At 39.2% G+C, this 26518-nt stretch overlaps 1 protein-coding gene across 5 annotated transcripts in view; it reads left to right on the plus strand.

The window, feature by feature from the left end:
- The window catches only part of ADGRG6 (adhesion G protein-coupled receptor G6), a 112799-nt gene that overhangs the window by 26806 nt on the left and 59475 nt on the right, over positions 1 to 26518 (plus strand). For all 5 annotated transcript variants that reach the window (XM_037392453.1, XM_037392454.1, XM_037392451.1 and 2 more), the window contains exons 3-4: positions 17298 to 17639; positions 21347 to 21967. In XM_037392453.1, coding sequence (XP_037248350.1) covers positions 17298 to 17639; positions 21347 to 21967 — 963 coding nt within the window. The remainder of the gene's footprint in view (positions 1 to 17297; positions 17640 to 21346; positions 21968 to 26518) is intronic.

The following is a 26518-nucleotide window of genomic DNA, read 5'->3' on the forward strand; positions in this document are numbered from 1 at the left end:
GATTTACTTTCATAAGAGCTAGATCTGGAACAGCCCATCTCTTAAGCAAGCAGGTACAATAATACTTTAACTCTTAGGCAGCAGCTGTTTTGCAGACCTTGGCACTAGGGTCAACTGGCGTAATTAGAATAAGAAGGAATACTTTCCCTAAGGAGCTCTTAATATTGACTGTATCTTAGCAGAGCTACTAGGTGAGACTCCTTGATAAAAAAATCTAGAAGAAAAAAACCATAAAGTCACTGAGTTACATTGACTAAACTCTTGAGCAAAGACCTAGTCTTAAACAAGTGGGTATGTCATAAATCAAAGTAACACTTTATGCCTAAAAATTCTGCCATTCCTGCCATTGGAGTCTACCATAGTTCTAGGCTTAGTCACTGACTTGTGTTGAAGAAATAATGCTGTCACAGGACTGTAGCAAAGTAGATTTAGGTCGACATGACAGCTTGCAGAATACAATGACTACTTGGTTATGCACGTAGGTAATGTGAAAGGAATTGTTTAATTTTTCTTATCCATGGCAATTAGACACTGTGGTCAGGGTGAAATGCAAGACTTCCTTTATTTCCTGTTTACACAGACTCTATCCTCATTACTCTGTGCTTCTGAATGATGGTTTTGGACTCTTTCTCCTTGTTCCTCAGTGTTCTGACAGCCAGTCCAGCTTAGTTCTCCCACAGCCTTGGTGTTGGACTGGTTTCTGCAGGGCTGTTATGAAATCATTCATGACTCATTCTTCTCTTGCTTGCATGAGTGAAATATGCCCGCTGAAAAAAATCTCACCATGGCATGGCAAGGAACACTTACCAACTTGTTAAGTATGTGAGCTGTGTTGTAGCAGGTCTGTACAGGGGGTTCCAAACTATACATTGCAGTATTAATATGCCTCTTCCTAATTCCGACCCATGGATGTTTGGGAATATCTTTGCTCTCAGGATACAGTATGTCATATTCAGATGGGGATACTAAGAGAAAGGGGGAGTCAGACACAGCCTTCACTGTTTTTTCACCAGGCTTTGTCTGCCTTTTTCAGTTCTACCCTTGTGTAAGTACAACGATATGATCATTTAGCAAGCAACAAGGTGTTATGGTGTGCCTTGCCTTATTTTCCATGTCTGTAGCTTTGCTATTGTGTCTCTGCATTACAGCTAGGACCCACCAAACAGTTAGTTCTATGTATTTAAGCCAATTCTTGCCTTTTCTGACACTACCTCTATGAAGGTAACATATTGCCTAAATTAGGCCTTGCATTTATGCTTTTCTTTCCCTTCAGAAATGTTCCATGATCTGCTTCATTATCTTACAGTTTTTATTACTTTCTGCATTCAGGTAGATGCTAGGGCGACATTGTTGGAACAACTTTGTCAGATTGCTTTTACTACTTGTTTATGCAGTTTTTCTTTTCATGCTGTATGCCTGGTAGGGAACACCCTGAATAATGATTCAAAACTAACACTGTAGATTTATGAAGTAATATGAACTTTGTCCACTCCCTTGCCTGCTATATTCTGATCAGGTATTATAACGATTCATAGGCTATATGCTTTCCATGTAAGAAATTGCCACATTTAAAGTGTTCACCTTAAGCAACTTTTATATTTCTGTTGAACTTTATGTATTAAGATAGTAAAGTAGGTAATTTGTTTCTATTTCAGAAACTGTACATGACCAGAGGTCAGATCACCCTCTGAGGTTCCCTTATTGTCAACTACAGTTTTTCATGTTTGAGTCTGTAGGGTTTGATCCGAATCCCACTGCAAACAGTGAGAATATTTCTTTGAGTTGAAAGAGTTTTGGATGAAGCCTAAAACTAGATGGACTGGCCAAGGACCATGAAAGGAGAAAAGCTTCTAGTAAGCATAGAATCTCAAACTAAAATAAAGAGAATTAGATATGGGGTTTATATGTTATTTATATAATACGTTTAAATGTATCTCTTCTTCAAAACTTGAAATTTATTACCCTGAATTCCTGTTTTTAAGTTTTTATCTGGACTTCAAATAAAATATCTAGAACATCTGGGTGGACAACAGTGAATAGGGTTCACCCTAACTTTGTACTTCACCGGGTGATAGGATGCGGATGTGGGAGACAGACACTATTCTCACCAGTCTCCTCAGACTGCTTTTGAACGCTTTACTGATATGCTTCATTAGCCCCTGAAGTGAATTTTCAATGCAGGGAAATGATCATTGAGATAAGTTCTAAAAGAGCTGAGATAAAAGTCATTGATAGGTTCATAAATGAACCCAAGTTTACAGTTCACAGTTTAATAGTTTACACAGCAGATGTGAAGAAGTTAGGCAAAAACAAAAAAAGAGAATCCCAAGCACATTGCTTTGCCCTATTTATTATATGAGGTAAGTTTAAATATCTTGCTGCTCTACTTAGTGCATTGTGAAGGGCCATACTGGTAACATAGTGAGTGTGCCATAGCAATTGGCATATGCTTTATATTTTGCTGGTTTATTAATTGTCACATACGGAAAATTGCTTTTCTGTTAATTATTCTGTGCCTTAACACTGAGAAATTTCTCTCAACTTCTCCCTCCAAATTTTGCAGCTAACTGCATAATCACAAATGTGTAGTCATGGGTAAAAATATACTGACTTTTAACTGTTTGCTTCTCACTCTTGTTATTGACTGTTACTGCAAAGTAAATCTACAGTCAAGAGGCAAAATCCCCTCCCTCATTTTGAGAAATACGCTTATACTCTCCACACTGGTGTGTTTATGTCTTTGGGCTTGCACCATTGCTTTTTCAAATGCTAGCTCAAAAGTTATAGTATCGTAAACTTTAAGATTTTGAGTACTGAATCAGAATAATCGTGATTAAAAACTGTAATAAAAGGTAAGTAATGTGAAAGTAGTGCGAATTGTAAGCACTCTTGGAAATTCAGCGTGAGGTGTTCAATATTATAGTTTGATGAGTGTCGTTTCCATATTCGCTTTTTTTTATTAAGCCCATTTTATTTTAGATGTCAATCAGGCTCCATCACTGGAAGGCCCAGGACTTAATATCTTGAAGGATTCAGTCTTTGAGGCTTTGAAAATTTCAACCGTGGTAAACTTGCAGTCAAACTGAGGTTTTATTCTCAGAGGGGTCCAGATATTCTGTCTAGATATTCAATACTGATGGCAGATCTTAAACAGTTACTTTCATATTGTTATTAGTTCATATTTCAGGTGCAAAGACAGAGAAAATTGATAAATGGACTCCTGCTTTAAATAGGAAGATATCTTTTCTGCTGTGGCTTTGAAATAGGCTTTCCTTGAGAACAGCTGAAATGTAATGACAAATGGTGTTGGAAACGGTGTTAGGGAGGAGAGCACCATGGTCACTGGTGTTCTCTGAGGGTGGGTTTTACTAGAAACATTAGCTGAAAAATTACAAGCTGAGGACGTTAAGTTTTGAGACGATGACACATGTTGGCTTGCTTGAACTTAAAAGATTTGCTGAATGCAATACAAGTGCGGAGTTTAATATTTCAGGAAAATATTTTAAAAAATAACCTTAGACAGAAGGAATATGGGAGAATCCAGGGCTTGACTGTCATTAATTGAATAGTTAAGGCAATTAATGCAGTACAACATGTTAAAGGTCAAGTAAAGGTACAATACTTGGTTGTAAATGTTAGCATATAGTCATTATTAAGTGAGAACAGTTTGTCCATTTAGTTTTATAGAAGGATGGTGCCATCAAGTTCTGTCTCGTACTCACTTCCCGTCTCATTTCAAGGAACACTGTGCACCTGTCATTATACTTCCTAATCTTTTAAAACCTCCTTAAACTGTGTCTCCAGACCTAACAAAATACTTTCTTCCTGTCTGCTTTATATGTAAATAACAGATTCATGAAAGAGGTTTCCTTTGGTTGATTGGCTTGGTTTGGTTTCAGAAATTACAGAGCAAGTCAATTGTGAAACTGAAGTTTCCATTAAGTGGCAAGTGTTTTAGATGTTGTTTCCAAATAATGCTGATGACTGCAGAACCAGTGCAGAAAATAAGTTCCTTCATATGAGGCAAGTTCTGTTAAGACTAAGAAAGCTTTTTTGTTCTTACAGTAAGCTGAATAGTTTGCTGATTTCAATATGGGGAAACAAGAAGTTGTAAGTCTATTTTCAGAATTCCTCTTTCAGTGAAAGATGGATTTCTCCTGGTATCTGAAGTTGAAGCTGTCCAGTTTTGCATAATTGCAATGTTATACCTGTTTTAAATATAGAGACCAGTTTAGCTTTGTAGCAGACATTAAAAAAATCACATCACATCAATAGCTGGAAACCTGTGCATTAAGATGTAGAGTAGACCAGTAACAAAAACAAGACATAAAGCATTTTGAACCCTAACAGAGAGGTTTTCAAGCCAAACTTTGTCAAACCTGTCATAGTTTCCTTCATAAAGAGGGGATATTTTCAGGTTTTATGTGTTAAGCTGTCATATTTGACAAAAAAAGACACACATCAGTTATTTATTTCTGATTTGATCATAGTGAATTTGTTTTCTTCCGTTCAGTAAAGCAGCATGTTGCAAAAAGAGAAGTGGAGCACGCACTGTCCATCCTTAAGGAGTTAAATGCATGTAGTTTGATTATAATCAAATTCCTAACTTTTGAAGTTCATTCATCCATGGAATATTTTTCTCTAAGGAACTGGTAAAAAAAAAAAAAAAAAAAAAGCTATAGAGTTGGAAAAAGCACTGGAATGTGTAGGGAGACTTCTTGATTGATTGCAATGGGAGTTCAGTGGCCAGAGCAGCTGGAGAACTGGATGGAGGTTAGAAACATAAATCATAGAGGCCAGACTGACAAAAATAAAAGGTTCAGGTGTAGTCACACAAAGAACAGTCATTGCAGGCTTAATGGAAGCAGTAAGGACATACTCGACGGTTTAATGCAAGATTTTGCTGTTTGTGTTATAATGTTTTCTTTTCTGCTACTAGGTAAGGAGAAGAAATGGACCAACAAACCAGGCGTGTAAGTTAGTAATACAGCTGTGAAGGGATTATTGTTTTGAGCTACGTATGCCATTCCCTTCCATCTTTACATCTTACAGAAACACTAAGAAAGCAGTTCTAGATGCCATATCACTGAAATGACTCAAAATTAAAATTAATGGCTTGTTTAAGAACAAAAACCAGCATTAGAGATGTCAGAATAACACCAAATGTCAAAAATGTACACACTTCCCCCGCCACAATGAATAGTAGTTTGCTATATTGTATATAGCATTATTCTGTTCTTAGCAATGCAAACTATTGAGAAGTAATTTCTGATCTCACTTTTACTTGTGTATCTTTGCTGTTTCCAGCAAGACCCTAAATGAAGTATGAGAGGTGAAAGCTTCGGTTAGCAAAAAGGCTCTAACCCCTTTCCAGTCTCCTGACCCCTTCATTAACAGTGCACAAGAAAATACCTGATATCATTATTCAGAACATCTTCCAGTTTGCTCTGGGCAGAGCTAGCTGAATAATAAGTATTAACACTGAATATGTTACTGTCTTTGGAAGGTGAAAGTGTGGCTAATTTTCTGATGGGGTAGAAGAGAATATTTCTGTGTGTAATAGAAAAGCTCTTATTATTTTATGATGTTAAAAAATCACAAATATTTTGACTTAGATTGCTCCTTCTTGCATATCAGATGAGACAGATATGTTACTGACAGTATCTATTTTTAACAGCTTACTGAAAGAACCCAGAACATAATAAAGTACTGAAATATAAGTAGCCTAAATCATATTGAAATAGGTACTTTAAAAACTAGTAGATGGGGCAGATAATAAAACCCAAAAAAAGATTCAAAGGCTCTGTGTGAAATTGGTTTTGAGTTGGTGTCTATGAGTATGTCTAGAATGCCTTCTCTATTACAATGAATTCCAATGTAAAGTAATTGTGCATAATTTCTGTATCTTGTTAAACACCAGCAAACTGTAGTTTCAACCTCTACTGCAACAGATCCATGTCATTAATTGCAGATTTTCTGGAATAGCTTAAAAAATCCAAAAAATCTTCTAGATGCGAGATTTGGCCTATAAACACACAAAGATTGAAGAATATCACTGAGTAGCAGTGCAATAATCCCCCTACCCTGTGTTTTCTGGAGGCATTCATAAGAGTTAAGATGATGCTTATTCAGAATACTGGTAGTAGCAGCCAGAAAAAGCATTCCAACGTTGCAACCTGGGAAAGAAAACCCTCAATTGAGTTCTTCTCTTATAAGCAATAAAAGACATTGAATACAGCATGGTTCAAATGGAAACTGCTTTGGATATTGGTTGTGTGTTGGATTAGTTGGGTAAAGCACACAGTGAAGAGGCAGTATTTTCCACTTTTCACTGCACAAAATATTGTTACCCAGAAATTTTGTCGTAACAATTTCTTTAGTCTGTGCCCAATGTATATGTAGAGGTAACGTATTTCTTGTATGCATCTGTATGACTGAGTTTTAGTAAGAAACCTGTGCCCAGATATAACATTATTTTAACCAGTATCTGTGCAGTTTGGTGGGATCTCAAATTCCTACAAACCATACCTCACCAAAATATTGTCAACTGTTTTGGCATTAATTTTTTGAACAGCTTCCCAGGCAAGCATGAGACTTGCTTGCATGAATGATACCCAAGAAATTATTTAGCCATAAAACTCCTCAGCTTGTACAGCCTGGTATAGACGTGTTGAAGCTAACTGCACTCATGGATTTACTCCAGCTGAAGATGTGATCCTTTTTGTAACAATGCAGCAAATGTTCAGCTAGGAGCCAGAAGCCAGAACTTCTTGCTGGGGTGGAAAAAAAAAATACGACGTTCTTGATGATTGTTGCCCTTATAAATCTCAGCATGATTTGTGATGTAGTGTGATATATAGACCACAGTTTGAAACCATTATGTTACCTGCAGCAACCTCACAGAAAACACACCTGCTCCCACCCTTTCCCTTCCCTAACATAATCTTTTTACTGACATGTGTGTTAGCTTATGTGCTTATTGTACTAGCCCGTATACTTACTGGTTAATACTTTTTTAACCAGCATATCTAAACTGAACTGTCAATACCACTCTTTGTCCCAAACTTCTGCTACTTTGTGGAAAAAAAATCCAACTCAGGCCAAAACTAGCGAGTCAATTCTGTTATTTTTATAAGATTATCATAGGAATGCCAATGAAAATATTCTTAAGTTACAATGGGTGTAACACAGGATTTTCACATTACCCCCTCCCTCTGGGGGAAAACCATAACTTTGTCTACAGTGTGAACTCCACTCATATGGGTCAGGGCAGATTTACCCAGTCAGTGTGTTTGTTTCCACTTCCATTTTCATTGGCACAAACTCAAACAACTAAGGGGAAACAGGCAGTGCAGGGCCCCCACCCTGGCTCTGAACGTATTTTCTTCTATTGTAGCTGGTTCCCTCAATTTCCCAGATCAATCAAAACCTGCTGGAGTCAGTGCTGTGATAAAGTTGGTTGGTGTCAGGAGGTAGGATATTTGTGCTAGAGTGATGAAGAAGGTTTAGAGCTTTTCGTGGCAATGATAACTCAACAGAAATAAATACCTACTGAATTCCAGCATTAAATGGGTTCTGGGGGTGGTATGGAGTATCTGGAGATACACTGAATTTCTAATGGTCTCTGTATTGTGCTAGCATCCCACTCTGAGAGAATGAAGACCATCAGCTCTAATCTTTCCAGGGCTATCTTAACATTTTAGCAATCTGACATACAACAAATGCCGATAATGTCAATACTTGGGTAACGCCATTTGAGGGCTGGTTAGGATGCTAGTCTTGAGAAGTCCAGAGGTCAGTTCCCTGAACGGTACACCCTGAAAAAAATGAATACCCTGAAAACCTGGTAAAGTTCCAGTCCATCTGTGTCCCTTGTGAAAAGGATTAAGAATCATGCTGTTGTTTATATGTTTATTTATGAGTAAATAACAAAATCTCTTGCGTTCTAGCACCACGTTATACAGTTTTGCATAAGGAAGTGCAGATCAGCTTGTCTTGTGTTAGTGAAAAGTCTGCTGCTGGGTTTAGTAGTAACTGGTTACTGCCTGCGTTTGTGGTAAATGCTTCCTGAGTCAGTAATTTACTATTCTTACTTCTGCTTTTCTAATCTTAACCTGATTTGAAAATTAAGCTTTGCTCTTCCTGACTTTTTTGGTACATTATTACTGTTACTGCCCTCAAGTGCATCCTGAAAGATAATTTTGATTATCGTGTTAGAAACAGGATGTACTACCACCTGTTTCTCCGGGATTTACGTGTACTGTTTGAACGACCAAAACTAGTGAGAACTGTTCTATTGGCCCCTACATAAGATACAAGAGATAGGGCCTCATGCTCTGCCTCGCGTGGCCGCTTTCCTTTTCCCACTTATGCGCTGGCCATCTCTATTCCAGTAAATGAGCCGTGCCCAGGGCTGTTCCCTGCCTCGGGGGGCCAGCTCATGCCGTGTCCCAAACGCGCAGGGTTATAAACACTAAGGTAGCTGTGTTCAGGCTGCATGTTGGGAATGGTCCCTGACCCGTGCTGGCTGCTGAGCAATGCCCAGGAAGGGTCTGGGAGGAGCTGGCTGGTCAGAGCGGTGCTGGGGCAGTGTCGCACTGTGGCTGTACTGGCAGTCGAATCCCAGAGCCTGAGATCGTCCACGCCACCAAGGTGGAGCTATCAATACTGTTGGTTGAGATTAGTTTCAAGCATAAGCTATGAGGTTTACAATTCCTTACAGTTATTTCTCTTATGAATTATTATATATATGGAGGGATTCAGAGACTTTATTAAATACTTGGGGAAATGTCTTTTGGCCTTCTGAATTTTATGTTCCCTGCTTTGATACTTTTCAGGTCAGACTTTCACGGGCTGATGTCGTAACTTAGAAGAAAATAATTGTCTTTTATCAGTTTTCAAATTTCCACATACAAGTTCATTAATTGTCTTTTTCTGTCTTAGAAAAATGAGAACATAACCAGTTGTGTGACAAAAAAAATAATTTGTTAATAATCTGATAAGCAATAAGAGTTAGAGCAACAGAAAGCAGGAACAAGTGACTTCACAGGCAACAGTTACACTTCCATATATGTCTATGTATAAACCTGTGACGAGATTTTTTTTTTACCATTTCATTATTCTTAGGTGCACCAACCGGTTCAGTCATTTAAAGCATATGCCGCAAGACATAATGCAACAGGAAAGGAAGATGCGAGGCAAGCTGATATGACTGGCCAGGGCATAGTACTCTCTTTGTCTCCTGGCTTCAGTGGCCAAAACCCAATTGTTGAATTATTTTGTGAGAGCACAATCTTGTCTTTCATTGAATTATAAAAGGCCCTGCCAGGGTTATGTGCTATTTCCAGTCAGGAATATGGAGGATTTAAATTCTTGCTGGGTACAAGGAGTACTATGCAGATGATGCAATGGGAATGATGCAGAATGTGAGTCTGGACTCAGCTTTTAGTAGTGCTTAAAAAAGTGTTTTCTTACAAATCAACAAAAAAAAGTCACATTTGCAAACTAAGAATAACACAGGGATGAAAGATTCTCCCCAATTGCATCTTTATTATACTCGTGTTGTGCAAAATGCATTAATTTTGTTGTAGCTTTAAGTAGGATAATGTAAAGTTTCATTGATGTAAAGCTTATAGGATTTTTATTTTTTTCATTACGCTGATTACATTATTCATGAGTCTAAGCAGGTGGTTTCACATAAAAACTGGCAATGTTTACCCTGTTGGGGATTCTATATATTCTACACTTGTTAATATAAATAAGTATCTTAGGAATGTTTTGGAGAATTATTTAAATTGTACTGGGTTTCATTTTTTGATGACTTACACTACACTGCCAGGTATTTTAGTGACCAGCAGTTTAACTGTTTGGTGTTAGGAGAAATTAAAAAAAAAAACAAAGGTGAGCTGAAATACCTTTCTCTACACACAAGTTGTCCAGTGTCAAAGCCTCCTACTGATGTCTTTGCAGAGATGGAATTTAATATAACATGCCACTAAGAAAGGGTGATGGGACAGGTTTGAGCCCTACGCAGAGAAATAATGCTTCTATTTCTAAGTGGGGAGGACAGGGTGACAGTTGTAGAAAGCTCATTGACTGCATTGGAATTAAACCTTGCCTTTCCTGGTCTTTAGGCAGAAAGTAATTTGGGAAGGAAATTCAAAGACTGGAAGGGACTATTTCTGTTAGAGTTTGATATAAAAGATCAGCCTCTTGCTACCCCTAAATTCAGTCAGCAACTTGGGAATCTAGAATGCGCCCAGTGGATTGGTAAGGAAAGGAAGGAAGAGTATGGATTGCTGTGTGGACGTTAGGCCAGGTGTCATATGGTTCATGGTAACTTTTCACATGCAACTTGTGTGCCTGAGAGTGGATCTCTTCCTGGATGGGTGTTTGCACGTGTTGGTCTAGTTATTACTTCTTTCCTTAGAAGAAAAAGGAATTATCAGAACCAGAAAGGATAGCAGAGCCTTCCTCACTGCTCGGGTCTGTGCAGTGCCTCCCCCGTTGTTTTCATACGGCAGCAGTTATGGTGTCGTGCCCTCCCGTTCTGCCTTGAGGGGGGATGCAAGGCTGAAGACGGGACTGTAAAGCTTCAAATACAGGACTCAAAGGCATCATTGTGCGGGAAAGGACTTGAAACAGTTGCTGAATTTTAAGTCCATGCTTAAATCCAAATCATATCTGTGAGATTTTAGGATTTGCTTAAGATTGTTGTGAATTTAGGGCTATGCACACTGTAGAAATGCTGAAGTAGAAATGTTTCTATATTAACATTACAAATCAGGGGACATTTACATTTATATGCAACCACAATCATATTTCCAATGAGTAGACCACATACATTATATGTATGTGCAAGGACAAGCTTTTATACACAGGATTTATATATCAGGATGAGAGTCTTCTGCTTATTGCAGAGAAAATCCTATTTTGTTGGTTTTGTTGTTTTTTTATCCTTTTTTTAAATCCAGATGTTTAAATAGTTAGAATAAGGATTGCCTAATTTGAAGATTACAATGCATGCTCACATTAAATTATGTGTTGTGTACAGTAATTTTTATCAGGGCTAGCCTACTGTAGCAAAATAAGGATTTTTTGGGGAGATAGTTTCTACAATTTGGAATATAAATAAAAAAGCAAAAATAAATCTGCCACACCTCTTCATTTGCACTTTCTCAGAGAGAACGCAATCAAATTGTGGGTTGCATGGTAAGCAGGCAACATGGTTTGCTGTGCAGAGGCTCCAGAAGAGTGTTACTAGCTTAATGTTTTGCATAAAAATTTGTATAGGTCTTATAACTAACTTACAAGTGAGTAAGCAGACCATTACTTTATGTCCAGAGGGGATGACATGCAACTTCTTTGCAATTAATATATTCATATTTTGCATATAGATATTTCTGTAGACCTACAGATCCCCTTTACATCCAAAATTATTTTTTTAAAGTGAAGATAAGCTCCTGTTGAAGCCTTTGCCATGTGATAGCTGTTCTGGGTTTAGTGTCTGTGTCTCATTGGAATAACATGGGTTTGTTTGTTCTGTAGCCATTCCAGCCCACCCACATCTTAGTGGTTTGGCCCTTCCTCATGCTTGTCTGCAGGTGTGCCTGTCTCTGACCTCATTCACCCATCTATTTGTAAGCATAAATATGTTTAACCTAATGTTTGGCCATATCTCTCTTACGGCATCCTTGAAATAGAAAAAAAAACCAACCCAACAATTAATTGCTTATTATAAAGCAAGTCTTTTTCCTGCCTAATGTTCAGCAAAATAGGTATGTTTTCATGCTGTCACAGTAAACAATTGTAAGGTTTTGCTTCTATTTTGGGCTTTGCCATGTTCTTGCAAGAGCCTACGTCCTGTCACATCCTTGTGCTTTTCTCTTGGTTGGAAATGACCATGCTTGTAAGCACTACCTTTTCAAATGTATGTAAAGTGCTTAGGGTTCTCATATGTCTACATTAAAATTATATTTAATTCTCTACTGCTTTTTTATGTCTAAAGTGCTAGGTACTGTAGCTAAGATTTTCTGTGGTTTAGGGCTGGCGTAATTCTGTCAGGCAGGAGAGATTTTACTGTTCACTTGAATAAGAGGAGAGTTAACATAAACTGGGGTTGTTTTGTTTTGTTTTGTTTTGTGAAAATTCTATCCCAGAGCTACATAGATTTATTTCAGGATATTTTTGTATGAAAGTTGTGTCCTTTACAGGGAGCAGTAGAGTTAATTTTCATGCTAAAATGAAATCCAGCAGAATTTTATCTTACTTTTATGAGGGAGCCTTTTAATGGATTTCTAAAAAACACCAGTAGCGTTAATTCAACCCACACCGACTATCATTAGTATCCTGTGCTGCTGCCTACTCATATGTAGTCATTTACACTTCTGTCGGGTGGAAAATGCTGTACAGAAGGCCATGCATGCTACAGCTGGAAAAAGAAAAACCCAGTGCAAGGTGTAACAGTGTGAAAACAGACTGGATAATACACAAATTGCAAGTGCAGACACTTTCCCCCAGAGACCCCGTTTTCCTTTGATCCTACCCTTCACAAACTTTAAGTCTTTAGAGCTGAAATAGGCAGTGTCCCAATCTGGATCACTTTTGCTCTTTTTAAAAAATCTTTGGCCAAACAAAATTTGTTGCCCGGCAGTTCTCCAAGGTTGGGTAAGTGCAGGAATGAAAGCTGGTGGGGAGGCAGAAGTCAAAACTCATGCCTGAGAAAGAAATGCGGAATATAATGGGGCAAAAATGAGGTTTGGGGGGGAAATTATGACAATGGAGAGAGGTAGAGAAGCGTGAGGACCTAGAGGAAAATATGAGTATTAGGACAGATTTTGGAGGCAAGTGCTGGAATGTGTTAGTCATATAAGAAGGAATCAAAAAAAAGAGAAATAGAAATGTATGGGATGAGGCTTTACACAGAATGTTTCCTTCCCAAATCTGCAGTTCAGCGTTGTAGCTCTGGGTCTGACTGTGGCTTCAGCTGCCCACAAATGGCTTGTGAAAGTCACTTTCAAATTGTGTATCTCAGTGCCTTCAGGTGTCTTCATGAGTTCAAACGGTGGAATTCTTTGCTGAGGCCCTAAAGAGACAAAACTGCTAGGCTGGACAAGCGGGGTGATTAATTTTGTTCCATAGGATATGAGATTTGCGTGTGCACGTCTGTCTGTATGGTGCAATCTTTAATGAGTCACGTACTCTTTCTGTTAGCCCCTTAGTTTTAGGGCAGTCTTCAGATAATTCAGCATGATGTAGGAAAGACTAGTATAGTGTACTTTCCTCTTCACAGAAATTAAAAGGTATATGTGTGAAATAGGCAGGATACTCATAGAAAAGAGGGAATGCTCTCATGGTTAGGAAAACTAGCAACCATGAGAACAGGATTCTATCCCTGTCTTTACTGATAAGTTCCTATTAAAGATGGCCAAATTGCTTTGACCAAAAATTTCCATTAGCCACTAAAGTATTCATTTTTGGATTTTCTACAGTGGGCCAGGTTGGCAAACTGCTCTCCCAGCTGCAGTTTAGAGTCATTGATAGTGTGCTTTGGACATAAAAAACCCTGTACAAATAGTAAGTAGTTAAGGAAAATCAGTACTCTTATTACATAGATTAGGAACCCAAAATCCCTGGAAACTTTTGCCATTTTTGCCAATTATCTCCATGCCTAACTTTGTCCTTATAAAATGGGCATGATAGGAGGGAAAAAGGCATTTCCCCTACAGTCAGTTCCCCTTCTGAAGTCAATTAACATTTATGAATCACTTAGATAACTTTGGTGAAAGTTCTAACATACTCCAGAAGAATTTATTAATTTTCCTTTTTAGTATAGTGTTGAAGTGTCATACTAAATACGTAATTATTCTTTTATTATAGGAAGTATGAGTTCTGCAAGAAAAAAAAAGTGATTATGAAATGATACCATACTCCAGGGTATTCTTGTGATGGAGACAAATGACTTGCCCAGTGAAACTTTCAATTAGGAAATGTTGAAACTAAGTGGTTAATTTCACTGTATGGGGAGGGTGTTCATTTTGGTTTGGGGGAGAAAAGAGGAGGAGAAAAGATGAAGGTTTCTATTGGACAAAATATATTTAGAAAGTGAATTTCCTGTGGTCTAGGGTGATAAAAAATATCTGACAGGCAGATTCTGCATATGTGGGGTTCCTGACCAAGAACATCAAACCTAAATTTATTCTCATTGAAATCAATAAAATATCACAGATCTCTTGTAGAAATGTCTGTGGTGTGTATTGCAACAAGTATTCAGTTTCCAGAGTTCAGAACTGCTCTGGGCCAATGGCATTGCAAAATATCTGTCAGCTTTGGCTGGCAGCCTAAGATTGCCACAGCAATTTTTCTCTTTAATGAGTAAAATAGGTGGTGTTTATAGAAAAATGACTCTCATGAGAAACTGTGCAAAAAGTTCCATTCAAAACCATTCTGTTTATATATAATTTTGTTGTTTGTTTTCTTTTCTTTTTACTTACTACTGTGGACATTTGCATGAAAACAGGATATTTCTCCTTCAAATTGCAGTCATGGACAGAATAGCTACTATGCCAAAATGGAGCCAACCCACTTCAAAAAAGTAAACTATGTTGCTCACCAAATCTGTTTCTTCTGTGTATGTAAAGTTTTGAGCACTTATTTTCCTACCTAAATTTAGGTGCTGGGTTTTTTTGCATTAGTTCTGTAAACCCAACAAAACAATATGGATAAAATAAAATGAAGATATGTTAGTGAAAAGATTAAATTAGTAGAAAACCAAATAACATAAATAACATTTATGTTTTAATATTTACAGTGACAGCAGGGATAAAAGTATCTTTGTTACATGTACTGACAGGGTTTTTTACATGGCTTAGAAACAACGGTAAATACTCAAGACAGAGATAAATAGAAGGACTGAGTGCTGTTTTGGCTGGTGGTGATCAACAGAGTTAATAAAGGCAGGCTCCTGTTAAGAATGCCTGTGTTCTTTCTCATGCACATATTTTACTTTTCCAGTCTGAGGTTGAATGCAGTATTCTACCAATTTGAGAGATACACTTTCACTGACTAGTGCCATATTTTTTCTGGTTCAGCAACATTTTATAATGCCGTTAAGGTTTACTATAGTGGTCCAATGCTGAATGAATGCACATTAACACCCATGTTCTGTATCTATTTACATCACTTAACAGCTTAGTCCCTGGTTTCAGGTCCATCTGGGTGCGCAGGGAAAGCTCTCAACTGCCCAGATAGCTCTGTGTCATATATTTCTCTGGCAGGAATGAGTAGGAGAGTGGGTGTGGCGCGCTGCCAGATCCTCAGCCCCTGTAGCCCTCAGCCTAGCAATAAGGAGGGCAGGAGCGTGAATCACGGAGCCCTCCAGCTGCAGGCAGCTCCAGCCGGAGCAGTCTTAGTGCTGCTCTGCCCTACAGAGAGAGGCTCACTTGCCCTGGACTTGGAGACTGCAGTGGCTTGTGGCTTGCAGCATGCTTTCCCTGTTCCTCGTCCCCTCGGTCTGGGGTGGTTCTCTGAAAACTGATACCTGCCTGTGCAGAACACTGGGTGAAGCTGTCATCTGTTTGTACAACCGCAGCGTTTAGAGTCACCATACTAATAAGTAGATATTCCCTCTCCAGTTAACAAATGGAACAGCAGGGTTTCAGGGCAGGTGAGCATACTCCTCTGTAAAGATTTGCAGAGAAATCAAGAGTGGACAGGCTCTGCTTTGTACTACACAGATCAAGTTTTCCAATGTCATGAGCGCCACTTCTTCCCAAAGCTACCTGCAAAACTTTCAGACAATCTTTCTCGTTTTAACAAATAAGCATCCCACTAGTCTTTTCTAATGTAACCAGCCTGTATTTGGCTCTGAGAGCCCAATTAATTATCAGTCTCTTTACCTCTTTGGGGCCAAATGACTTCATGATTTTCAAATGAAAATTATAAAAACTCCAAGTACACCTTGTAATTCTCCCTGCAGGTGTAAACTGCTTCTTTTTTTGCCATGCCACTTCACAGAGTTGGCATCCATTTGCTTTGGCCAAACACCATTTGAATGTGACTGAACAATATCAGGACCCAAGTAGTGGAAAGAAACATTGAGGGTTTTTTTGAGAAGCTTGTTGCCTTTAATAGGAATTAAAAAAAACTATTTTACACTGCTCCATATGTAGTTTGCACTTGACAAGTTTTTTAGTTGCTTTTAGCTCACATTTAGTTCACATTATCTATTTTTTTATACTTGTGTACTTGACTCAGAATTGTGGTATAATGCAATGTTTTCGAAGTAGTTCAGCATAAACGTGCCAGTTAGTTTCTTTGGTTATCTGTTGCTCATTACACCAAGTCTCATAATCTGAAGGGCCTCACACGGGGCACCAATTGTCTATTGGTGAGATTCAGTTCTCACCTAGTTTGTTCAGTGCTGATTTGGCAAACTGTTACAGATTTTAGCAGCAGGCAGTTCACAGTAATCCTACCTTGTAATACACTAAGTAAATATATAATAAATAAGCAAATGTGAACCAAACAAGAAATGCAACCTTGGGTGCTAACTGGGTCTGAAATTCTCATGGATAAGCACAGCAGGTGAGCAAAGGAGTATGAAGAATAGGCTAAGAATTTCTTGAAGCATGACTGCCACAAATATGTCAATGGAGCTGAGTCAGAATGGGAAGAGTGCAGTAATTTGCTGTTGATTCAAAAGCCAGTGAGTAGCTCACTGCTACCCTTCTGGGTGATGTGGAGAGCATTTGCCGGAAACACTGATGACTAACCTTCGAGAGCCCTGCAGAGCTGCTGCTTCTGTCGCCTTTCAACCCATCTCTTTTGCTGCTGCGTTCCAGGGACATTCCACTGGAAACAATAGCATGGCACAAAGCTGCTGGAATAGCCACCAGTCAGCATCAGACCAGCAGCCAGAAAATGTAAATTATACCAGTCATCTTTCCAGAAGCTGCAGTTTAAGAATTCATTTGCCTTTCTGAATTCAAAAATGTCACTGTTGTTTCACTTTTGACAGGTCAATATACATAGCAGATATATATTGTGTGCAGAAATGAATATTTAAGTGTAATTAATACTTCTTTTGTGTAGGATTTCTTACATATAGCATTCTCTTGCTATACTAGTCCTCCAGCATTTTCCCCATTATAAACCAGGCCTTTTTCTGCCTTTCTTCCTCTCCATCTCATTTATGTTTTTCTGTATACAAATACATTTTATTATTGTGTTGATGATTACTTTCCTGTTAAGATATTTCTTTTCCTGACCTGCAACCTTTCTTTGTTTTTTATTGCCAGCTCACGGATGCTACGACTGTAGGATCGTGCTAACTGACCCGTCTGGAGTTTTCACTTCTCCCTGCTTCCCCAGTGATTATCCTAACAGCCAAGCATGCAAGTGGATCATCCGAGCACCTCATGGATTCATTATACAGTTAACATTTATCGATTTTGACATTGAAGAAGCTCCGGGCTGCATTTATGATTCACTGACATTAGACAATGGAGAAAGCCCAATGAACCTTTGTGGCATCACTGCCAAAGGATTATCCTATAACTCTACTGGAAATGAAATGATCGTGTCATTTAAAAGTGACTTCAGTATCCAAAAGAAAGGTTTTAATGCCAGCTATGTACGAAGTAAGTAAAGCCAAAGCCTTTCATCCCCCTTGTAGATGCTGGAAGGAAATGTCCTGTCAGGATTAGAATAACACTTCTTGTGTATATACACCATTTGTGTATATATACCTACAGGTAATGTATTTTTATGAAAGCAAAAATAGTACCTCCATGCCCAATTGAGTAGTACCTTACATTCATGGATAGCACCATTAATGAACAATAGCCTTGAAAGATATTCTTTCATTCTGAGTAAGAAGACTACTCCCCAGTGCGAGTAAAGGTATCAGTGACCTTCACCAGTGACTTATTTTAATGTTTCACATATATATTACTTCAGAAACTCTATGTTAAGGCTTGGTGACACCATTGTTACAACTACAAACATGACACCTGGGCAAAATCCTTAATTTCTCCCAGAGCAAGGGGAACAGTGTTACATTCATGTTTTCTTTCACTTCTCAGAAATGGTCATATGTAAATAATAAAATTAGGTAACTTGTTTAATTTTGAGTTTCACAAAGTAATGCAAATTTGGAAAGTAAAGGGCCATTCAAAGACACAGAGCAATTTGATATTTAGAAATGGCATTTAAAAGGACATTAACGGTGCATCTAGGATGCAATATGTACCCAAGACAAAATATATGTGGGGAAAGACAAATTTAAAAGAGTAGGTGAAGGGAGGCAGGAAATGATTGAGAGGGAATTAGCCAAGAATAGAACAGCTTTTGTGTGACTGCTCGATTTTATGCAAAAGTGATTTCAAAGTGATTTTCACAGAGTATGTCCTGTTATCCGTAACGAGTTGGCCACCTGCACAAGTGTTGGCTTTCCTGGTTGTCACCTACTGTAGCACACCAATAGCAGATGGGTGGGCCATATCCTCAGCTACAGTAAATGAACGCAGCTTTGCTAGTCTTAGGGGAATTATGTCAATTTACATCAGCTGAAGAGTGTAATTATAATTTATTAGTAATAGTTAACTGCATAATTAAAAGCTCCACCAATGAGTAGAAGTTGCTCAGTGCTGAAAGGAGAGGAAGGAGAGGCAACAGACCTCTGTTAGTACATAAATGCTTGGGACAATGTCGTGTAAATTTAGCATACAGTTGAGTAGTACTGCAGTGGCCCAGATTCAGTGCGATAGTAACCTCTAACCTCTCTAACAGGTATTTGGTATGCAGACAGTTGCAGACCTCATTAAAGTTGATGCATTTCTTCCAGCATCAGCAAAAGGGCAGATGAAAGCAGTGAAGCTAGGAACAGCAGAAGCCACTACTTAAGCACCGAACCATGCTGAAAAGTTTGACTGGCAGGAAAGCAGTTTTCCCTGCAAGGGTTTGTAAAATACAATCTAGGGACTCCTGGCATGCTTATGGGTAAAGGGGTGCATGAGATGTGAGACAGTGACCCGCAAGTAAGCTAGGGGCTCTAAAAAGCAGCAGAGGCAGGCCTCGTGTTGTCCCAGCACTCCTGTAAAAGCAGATGTGGATCTCAGAACAGTGAGCTGCCTATTGCTCGGTGCTCCTGCTGTGTCCAAGCTGTCAAAGCTTTTTTATGTTCTTCATGTGTAAATAGCAATGTGTCAAAAAAAACCCCACCCTGATCATTGTAATCCATTTATCTTCCTAACAGAAACAATTTAACATCATTCTGAAAGTAGTCTAAACACTCGGATGAATATTCCAATAATATATGTATATTCTTCCTCAGAGAATAACCAGTTTCTGCAATACTAACATCTGAAATTCATCAGTATGATGACTGACTATGCAACAGTAATGAGAAAGGAGATCTGTGCTTAATGTTGATGGCAGGATTCTGTTTTCTCCATATGGACAAAATACTTGTCTGTTTTGTGCTTTCACTGTGTGGGGAAGGTGCCAGTGGTTAAATCTGTCAGATGAGTACAGCAAAGTTGAGTAGACTTGTTCAGTACCAGAGCACCGTCCTCCCTGTTTATTTTCTTCCTGTACTGTTTAAATGTGACCAGATGGTCCATAACTCTCCTGACCACCTAACACAGGCTTAACAGTGCTCATATGAGTGAGCTTTCAATTTTTTTCAAGTCTTGAATCCTTATACTTCTTCTGGAACACTTTCCATGTTACGTAAAGAAGCTTACAGTATAATTAACCCATGAAAAAAATGCCACTGTTTTCATTGGAGAGTTGAACACATTTTCTATCTATAAAATAGTTACAACATACTTTTGCCCCTGGGAAGAAAAAAAATCTGTGAAGTAAATCCAGTAACTATAAAAGCCCAGTATTTTTCTCTTCCCTCCCATTCTCCGGTTGCTGGGTTGGTGGATAATGTGCAATGCTGTATGTTATTTTACTATATAATATATTGGTCAGATTATGTCCTTGTGTGTATCCAAATGTGGTAGCTTGGAGCTCGGAGTCTTTGCAAGCAGCTGGCAAAGGGAAATTGCAATACCACAGACTACACAGAATCTTTATACCCCATATATCTGTCTTTTTTCCTAAGTGTGGCGTCACAGTCGCCCTTCCCTTACATGTCTCACCCTCTCATACTGAAAGGTATTTATTTCTTTCTGAGAAGGGAACAGGTGTAGTAATTAATATGTGTTGTGGCATCACTTGAAAATCCCAAGGGAAACTGCTGAAGATGTATGTGATCTACCACAGAACTGTGGAGCCAGAAGTAAAACCCCAAGGGCTGCTGCAATCTGGTCTTGTTGACTTCAGTGCCTTTGCTTGACTGACAACCTGAAACTTCTTTCTGTGGAGAAATTTACCAGAAGAACTTTGCTCCCGTAAATGTGCCAATAATACTGAGCATATTGGCACTTTGTTTTGAAAAATAGTGTTCTCCAAAGCAGAGTGAACAGAATTGTCATTAATATACTTATGGAGAAAAAGCATGTCATGTGATACTGGTTTTCACATCTGGTGACTGCCTTTTTTGCTACTGCAAATGAGAATACTTAATAACAATTAGAGACAGAGTAATTCTGTCCATGCCTAAATTACTAAATTACATAGTTGCAAGAGGTCTAGCCACTTCTGGATACTTGTGCAAAATCCAAACCTGCTGACCCAAATATTAGCAAATAGTGGACAGCTTGAATGTAAATATTCATGAGCACATGATTGCAGTATTCAACCAGAAGGCTGCTGGGGACAAAATACGACACTTCGTAGAAACCCATTAGCTGAATTTAGGAACAAAAGACTTCAGTTGGCCAAGGAAAGTAGTAGGGGCTTTCTTCTATTGCAATATTTAAAAGAAGCAAGGCCTGAACTTCATTGGTGTAATGCAGTCATGCAGACAAGTAATTAAAATAATCTACCTTAAAAGCAAGTCATACTGTGTTTTTCAAATAACTGGTTTATTCCATTGCTTAATGCATCCTTACTAGATGAATAACTAGTAATATTTATAAAGTGAGCTGAGGCAGAGTTGGAAGTTAGTAGGCAATATTTCCTAATATTACTCTTAATGCAACTTCAGGGATGGTTAACTATGTGTAGCACAGCATTCTCCATGCCGTTGAAAAGGAAATCTGCATATTTTCAGCTGAGTGCACTCCCAAGCCGATTTTCCCTTTGTGTGTGCTATTGGTATATTACAGTGATAAAACCCATCTGATAAATGTTTGATTTAATGAATGTTCCTTTGACCCCTGCTGCCAGTCTGCATTTACTTCTATATGATTAATTTATTTTAAAAAATGTATTTATCTCCTCTTGTTTCTAGTCGCCGTGTCTCTGAGGAATCAGAAAGTCATCATTCCCCAGGTTCCTGACATTGATGCTGTGTCTGTGGCAGACACTGTCGCAGTGCCAGAGCTTAGCCAGTTCACACTGTGCTTTGAAGCAACCAAGGGCAGCAACGATGACAATGACGACTGGAAGGTTTTCTCCTACACTGATGCGTTGTCAACAGAATTCTTCAGCTTTGGGAAGACCACAAAAGGCCATTTTCTGTCTATCTCAGGCACGCAATGCATCCTTGAGAACGCATTGCCACGAAATGCAGAGTTTTTCACGGAAACCTTTCAACAGCTCTGTGTTGTAGGGGATAGCTTCTCAGGCAATATAGGTATATATGCCAAAAGCATCTATCATATAGTCTTCTGTCCAGATATCTCTGGCAAAGTTATCCCGGGAAATGGGAGGCTGGTGCTGGGCTCTAACAGCAATGAAGTGAGCTCTCTAAATGGGGACATTTACAACTTCCGCCTCTGGAATTTCACCATGAATGCTCAAACACTGGCCAACCTCAGCTGCGATGTGAAAGGAAACATTGTAGACTGGGAAAATGAATTCTGGAGTATTCCAACTTCAGCACTGAAAGCAGAAAACAATTTGAGTTGTGGTGAGTATGCTCTGCCAAATCTTTTTTGCTTATTTTCCCCCCACACTTCTGCATTGTGCTGAATATATAATATACCAGCATTGAAAAAAAAAATGTCCCTGCGAAAGAAAAACAGCTAGGTCTTACCTTTCTTAGACTTTAGCTCAACTCTTACCATACACATAGGCTTTGAAAGGGTATAAAGTTGTTTCCCTAAAAGAACAAGTCTCCTAAGTATATTGAGTTGCTGCTTGAAATGATCTGCAGATCAAAGTTTTTCCTAAATAGTTTGTTTATTGGCCTTATGCTTACATGAAATGAGGATAACAGGCAAGTACCTGCTAGCCTCGGGTAAGATTACAGTGGTCTCTGGAGAAAAAAATGGGTGTTACCTTACCATGTAGTAAATATTTTTGTACGTGCCCTTTGGCCCTTTGATTAGCCAGAAGGAGCCCTTGCAACCCTTGTGCTGTGTATGCAGAACCAGCAAAAGTAGTGACAAATCAACAATGCATATGAGACAGAAAAGTACGAGAAAAGATTAAATTAGAGGAGGAAGACAGGAAGGGGTTTAGATCAAAATCATTGGGTTTTATCTTCCTGATAACATATTATCAGTCCTTCTTTTAACTGGTAAATAATGAAGGTCTTTCTTCCTGTAGATTACTCCAGAAAATAAATTCCAATACATTGTCCAACCTGTTCTCATTTCATGGCTCAGACACTCAATTCTCATAAGTGCTCAGGTGTAATTTTTATGTATATGTATGTTATTACAGCTGGTTGACAATTCTGTACTGGAATGTCTTTTCTAGAAGAAAAAAAAAATCAAAACTGAAAAACGTGTCAAAAAACAGTATTATTGTGTTTTTTCAAAAAAATAATCTTTTTGTTAGTCATAACTTTAGAGGCATTTGGTTAATTAAACATGCATAGGGGAAAATCTGAATCACAGCCAGCAGTAGCTTATACACACACATACAATGCTCGTGAAAATCAGCTGCTGTCAAATTCCATGTGTGTTTGACATGGAGTTTGAGCCTTGCTATTATAACAAAAACAAATTTGTTAAAAAAAAAACACTCAAAAAAATCAAAGTAAACAGTTAAAAATACTAGTTCTTTCTGAACCACGTGGGGTCTCTTCATATCTCATGTCCTTTCTAGTTTTGCTTCTTGCTCCTCTGACACCTTACTACTTATTAGTTTAAACATAGCTTAAATAGTGTCAATATAAGCATCTCCTGGCGGAGCATCTGTCAGCGCTCTGAGAATCCTTAGCTCTAAAACAGAAGCTGGCATCATTAAGGTGTGATAATTTCTGTATTTAATAGCTCTTGAGGGGTTAAGGTGGCTAAAAAAAAAGGCTTGCTTGCTTTAGTTTACTCAGACCAAAACATGAGGTACTCATTCACATCTAGACTCGCTGGAACAGCTCTCAGCACGTCTCTGGTAAACAAATCTAAGCAACGCCTCTATAAAATCACAAGCAACTAGGTGCCTTCACCCCTCCACCAGAACAAAGAAAAATCTGATCTAAAAATTGACTGTGACAGATGAAGGTGGTGTGGACAAAAAAGTTGCTGCTTTTCCATCAGTACAAACTGGCCTGACAGAAAATTACTTCCAAGAAAATCTTACTCCTCCTACATTGTTATACTACAAAGATTACCACAACACTTTTGCTAAATGACCTACCAAGACCTCTGTAAATGTTGTGGTTTCATTTATTTTTAACTGGAGTATGGGTCTTGTCCTTCTTTCTGTTAAAGACTGTACAGTCCTGTGATACAAATGTAACATCACAGGCTGTCGACATAGAAACAATACACTTACTTTCATTCCACAGCCTTATTCCTTGGGATGCCATTGTTCAACTCTTTCCTTAAAGCAGAAATTTATTTTAGAAAACATATTAGCCTTCATGTGTTAGGGCCAGGAGTCTATACAAGCCACTTCAAATGTATCTATATATAAGCATTTTTATTTCCTCTATCTAAGCGTAGGAGAAAACTAACTCACTATTCAGTCTTATTCTTTTGAGATGTTAAATCATCCCCTGTGATACAGGCTTTCCTGAACCAGAGTGTTTCCTAAAAGAAAATACTGGGTGCAGTGTCATTTAAAAAATGGTTGCTAATCCAGAGATGGAATTGTTAGAATTTTCTTCCCTTCATCTTCTTGAATAAAAGCCTTCATTGTAAAACCAGCCTTCGACAGGAGAGTTGGAGTCAGGCTATCAACCATGAATAAACCACTGATAGTCAGGAGATGACTAACTTATTAGGCTTCATTTAGCAGCAATGGAAGGATTTATGCAGAAGAAAGGTTTTCACACAGCTCCAATAATGCTTCCTCAGAAAGTGGCATGTAACTTAACAAAAAAGCAAACCAAGCATTTAGCAGTGATCTCAATGTATCCGTGCCTGAACAGTGCTTACATTTTTTAAGGGGTATTATTTTCATGGGTTTTCAGACAAAGCTTTTACAAGTAGATTTATGGAGCATAAAAACACGGGCAAATTGTTCCAGATAATCTTTTCATAGTTTTACCTTCTCCTAGTTTATTCCTTAGACTAATGTTTTCACAGCTGTGCAATCATGGTGGGGTGTTTCTCTAAGACTTGACTGAATTCTGTTTTTATTGCCATACCTTAGCACAGCTTGCATTTAAAGGTATATGTACACAGCCTGGATATCCAGAATAATTTTAAAACAAGCAGCCTAGGTAATGATAGTGGTGTAACAACACCAATTCAAAGCTCAGTGCAGGCAAACTGAGGAGCATTTAATCAACTTCTGGTACTGATTTTGGAGTCTGCATTGGCTGCACCTATAGCAGGATGTTACCTATTCAGTTTAAGGGTAACGTGGCCACATGTCTGTCCATGCCTGCAATTGCATTTGCTTCGTGTACACTACACGAGTCCTTCATTCCCAAAGGCCGGAGGAATTCTTAGTTTCACTGTCAGCCTTAACTCAGGCTGGGATCTGTCTGCCTTAGGCAGCTGAATGATGTGTCAGGCTGAGCTAATTGCCCTTAATGCTGTTTATGAATAGTGGAATAAAAAAAGCTGTTCCAAAGATCAGTGCGTCTCATACTGGAGAAGATGTCTCAGTGAAGTCAGAAGGTTTTTTGCTGTAGGAGTGCCTGTTCCTCTACACTAACTATAAAGAAAGTCTAGTGTGATGAACAGATATGGATGTCAGAGTTTTAGACATTTGAAGGGAGTGAGAAATATCACACAAAGGGTCTATAGTACGGGTCCACGTCTGCTGTTCACATTACTGACCATGCCACTTGGCTTCATAAAGTAGCTTATGCCAAGTATCTGTTTGCATCCAAATCATTACATTTGCTCTAGTGAACACTGAGGGAATGTCTACTCTGGCCAGAATTCAACCCAATTAAAACTTAAAAAGCTTATTGAATATATTAACTGAAAATATTCTTCTTTAAAGTATACAGTTGTAGTAATTTGACCCTGGCTGGACGACAGGTGCCCTCCAAATCTACTCTGTCACTCCCCCACCTCAGCTGGATGGGGACGGAAAATATAATGAAAGGCTCATGAGTCAAGACAGGGACAGGGAGAGATCATTCACTGATTACTGCCATGGGCAAAACAGGCTCGACTTGGGAAAATTAGTTTAATTTCTTACCAATCAAATCAGAGTAGGGTAATGAGAAATAAAGCCAAATCTTTAAAAACACCTTCCCCCTACCTCTTCCTTCTTCCCAGGCTTAACTTCACTCCCCGTTTTCTCTCCCCCCTCCCCACCAGCGGCGCAGGGGACGGGGAATGGGGCTGCGGTCAGTCCATCACACGCTGTCTCTGGGGCAGGAGGCTCCTCACACTCTGCCCTGCTCCAGCCTGGGGTCCCTCCCACAGGGGACAGTCCCCCACGAACTTCTCCAGTGTGAGTCCTTCCCATGGGCTGTTGTTTTCACAGACTGCTCCAGGGTCACAAGCCCTGCCAGCAGCCCTGCTCCAGCTGGGCTCCTCTCTCCACGGGTCCACAGGTCCTGCCAGGACCCTGCTCCAGCATGGGCTTCCCATGGGTCACAGCCTCCTTTGGGCATCCCCCTGCTCCAGCGTGGGGTCCCCCATGGGCTGCAGGTGGCTATCTGCTCCACCGTTAACCTCCATGGGCTGCAGGGGCACAGCCTGGCCCACCATGGCCTTCACCAGGGGCTGCAGGGGAACCCCTGCTCCGGCGCCTGGAGCACCTCCTGCCCCTCCTGCCCCGGCCTGGCTGGCTGCAGCGCTGTTGCTCTCACCTGTTCTCACTCCTCTCTTTGGCTGCAGCTGCCGTTGCCTGTGTTTTTCCCCCCTTCTGAAACGTGCTGTCAGAGGGGAGCTGCCACAGTCACTGATGAGCTCGGCCTTGGCCAGTGGTGGGTCCATCTTGGAGCCAGCCAGCATTGGCTCCATCGGACATGGATTGGATTTTTTTCTTTAGTTTCACCAAATAAAAATCATGATCTTTTTTTAAATGCTCCCTGAAGAAAATATGTAGGTCTACAGATTTTCGAAGCCAACTTTCAGGTGGTCTTTCCATAATACAGAAC

The sequence above is a fragment of the Falco rusticolus genome, chromosome 6 (assembly GCF_015220075.1).
Source record: "Falco rusticolus isolate bFalRus1 chromosome 6, bFalRus1.pri, whole genome shotgun sequence".
NCBI lineage: Eukaryota > Metazoa > Chordata > Aves > Falconiformes > Falconidae > Falco > Falco rusticolus.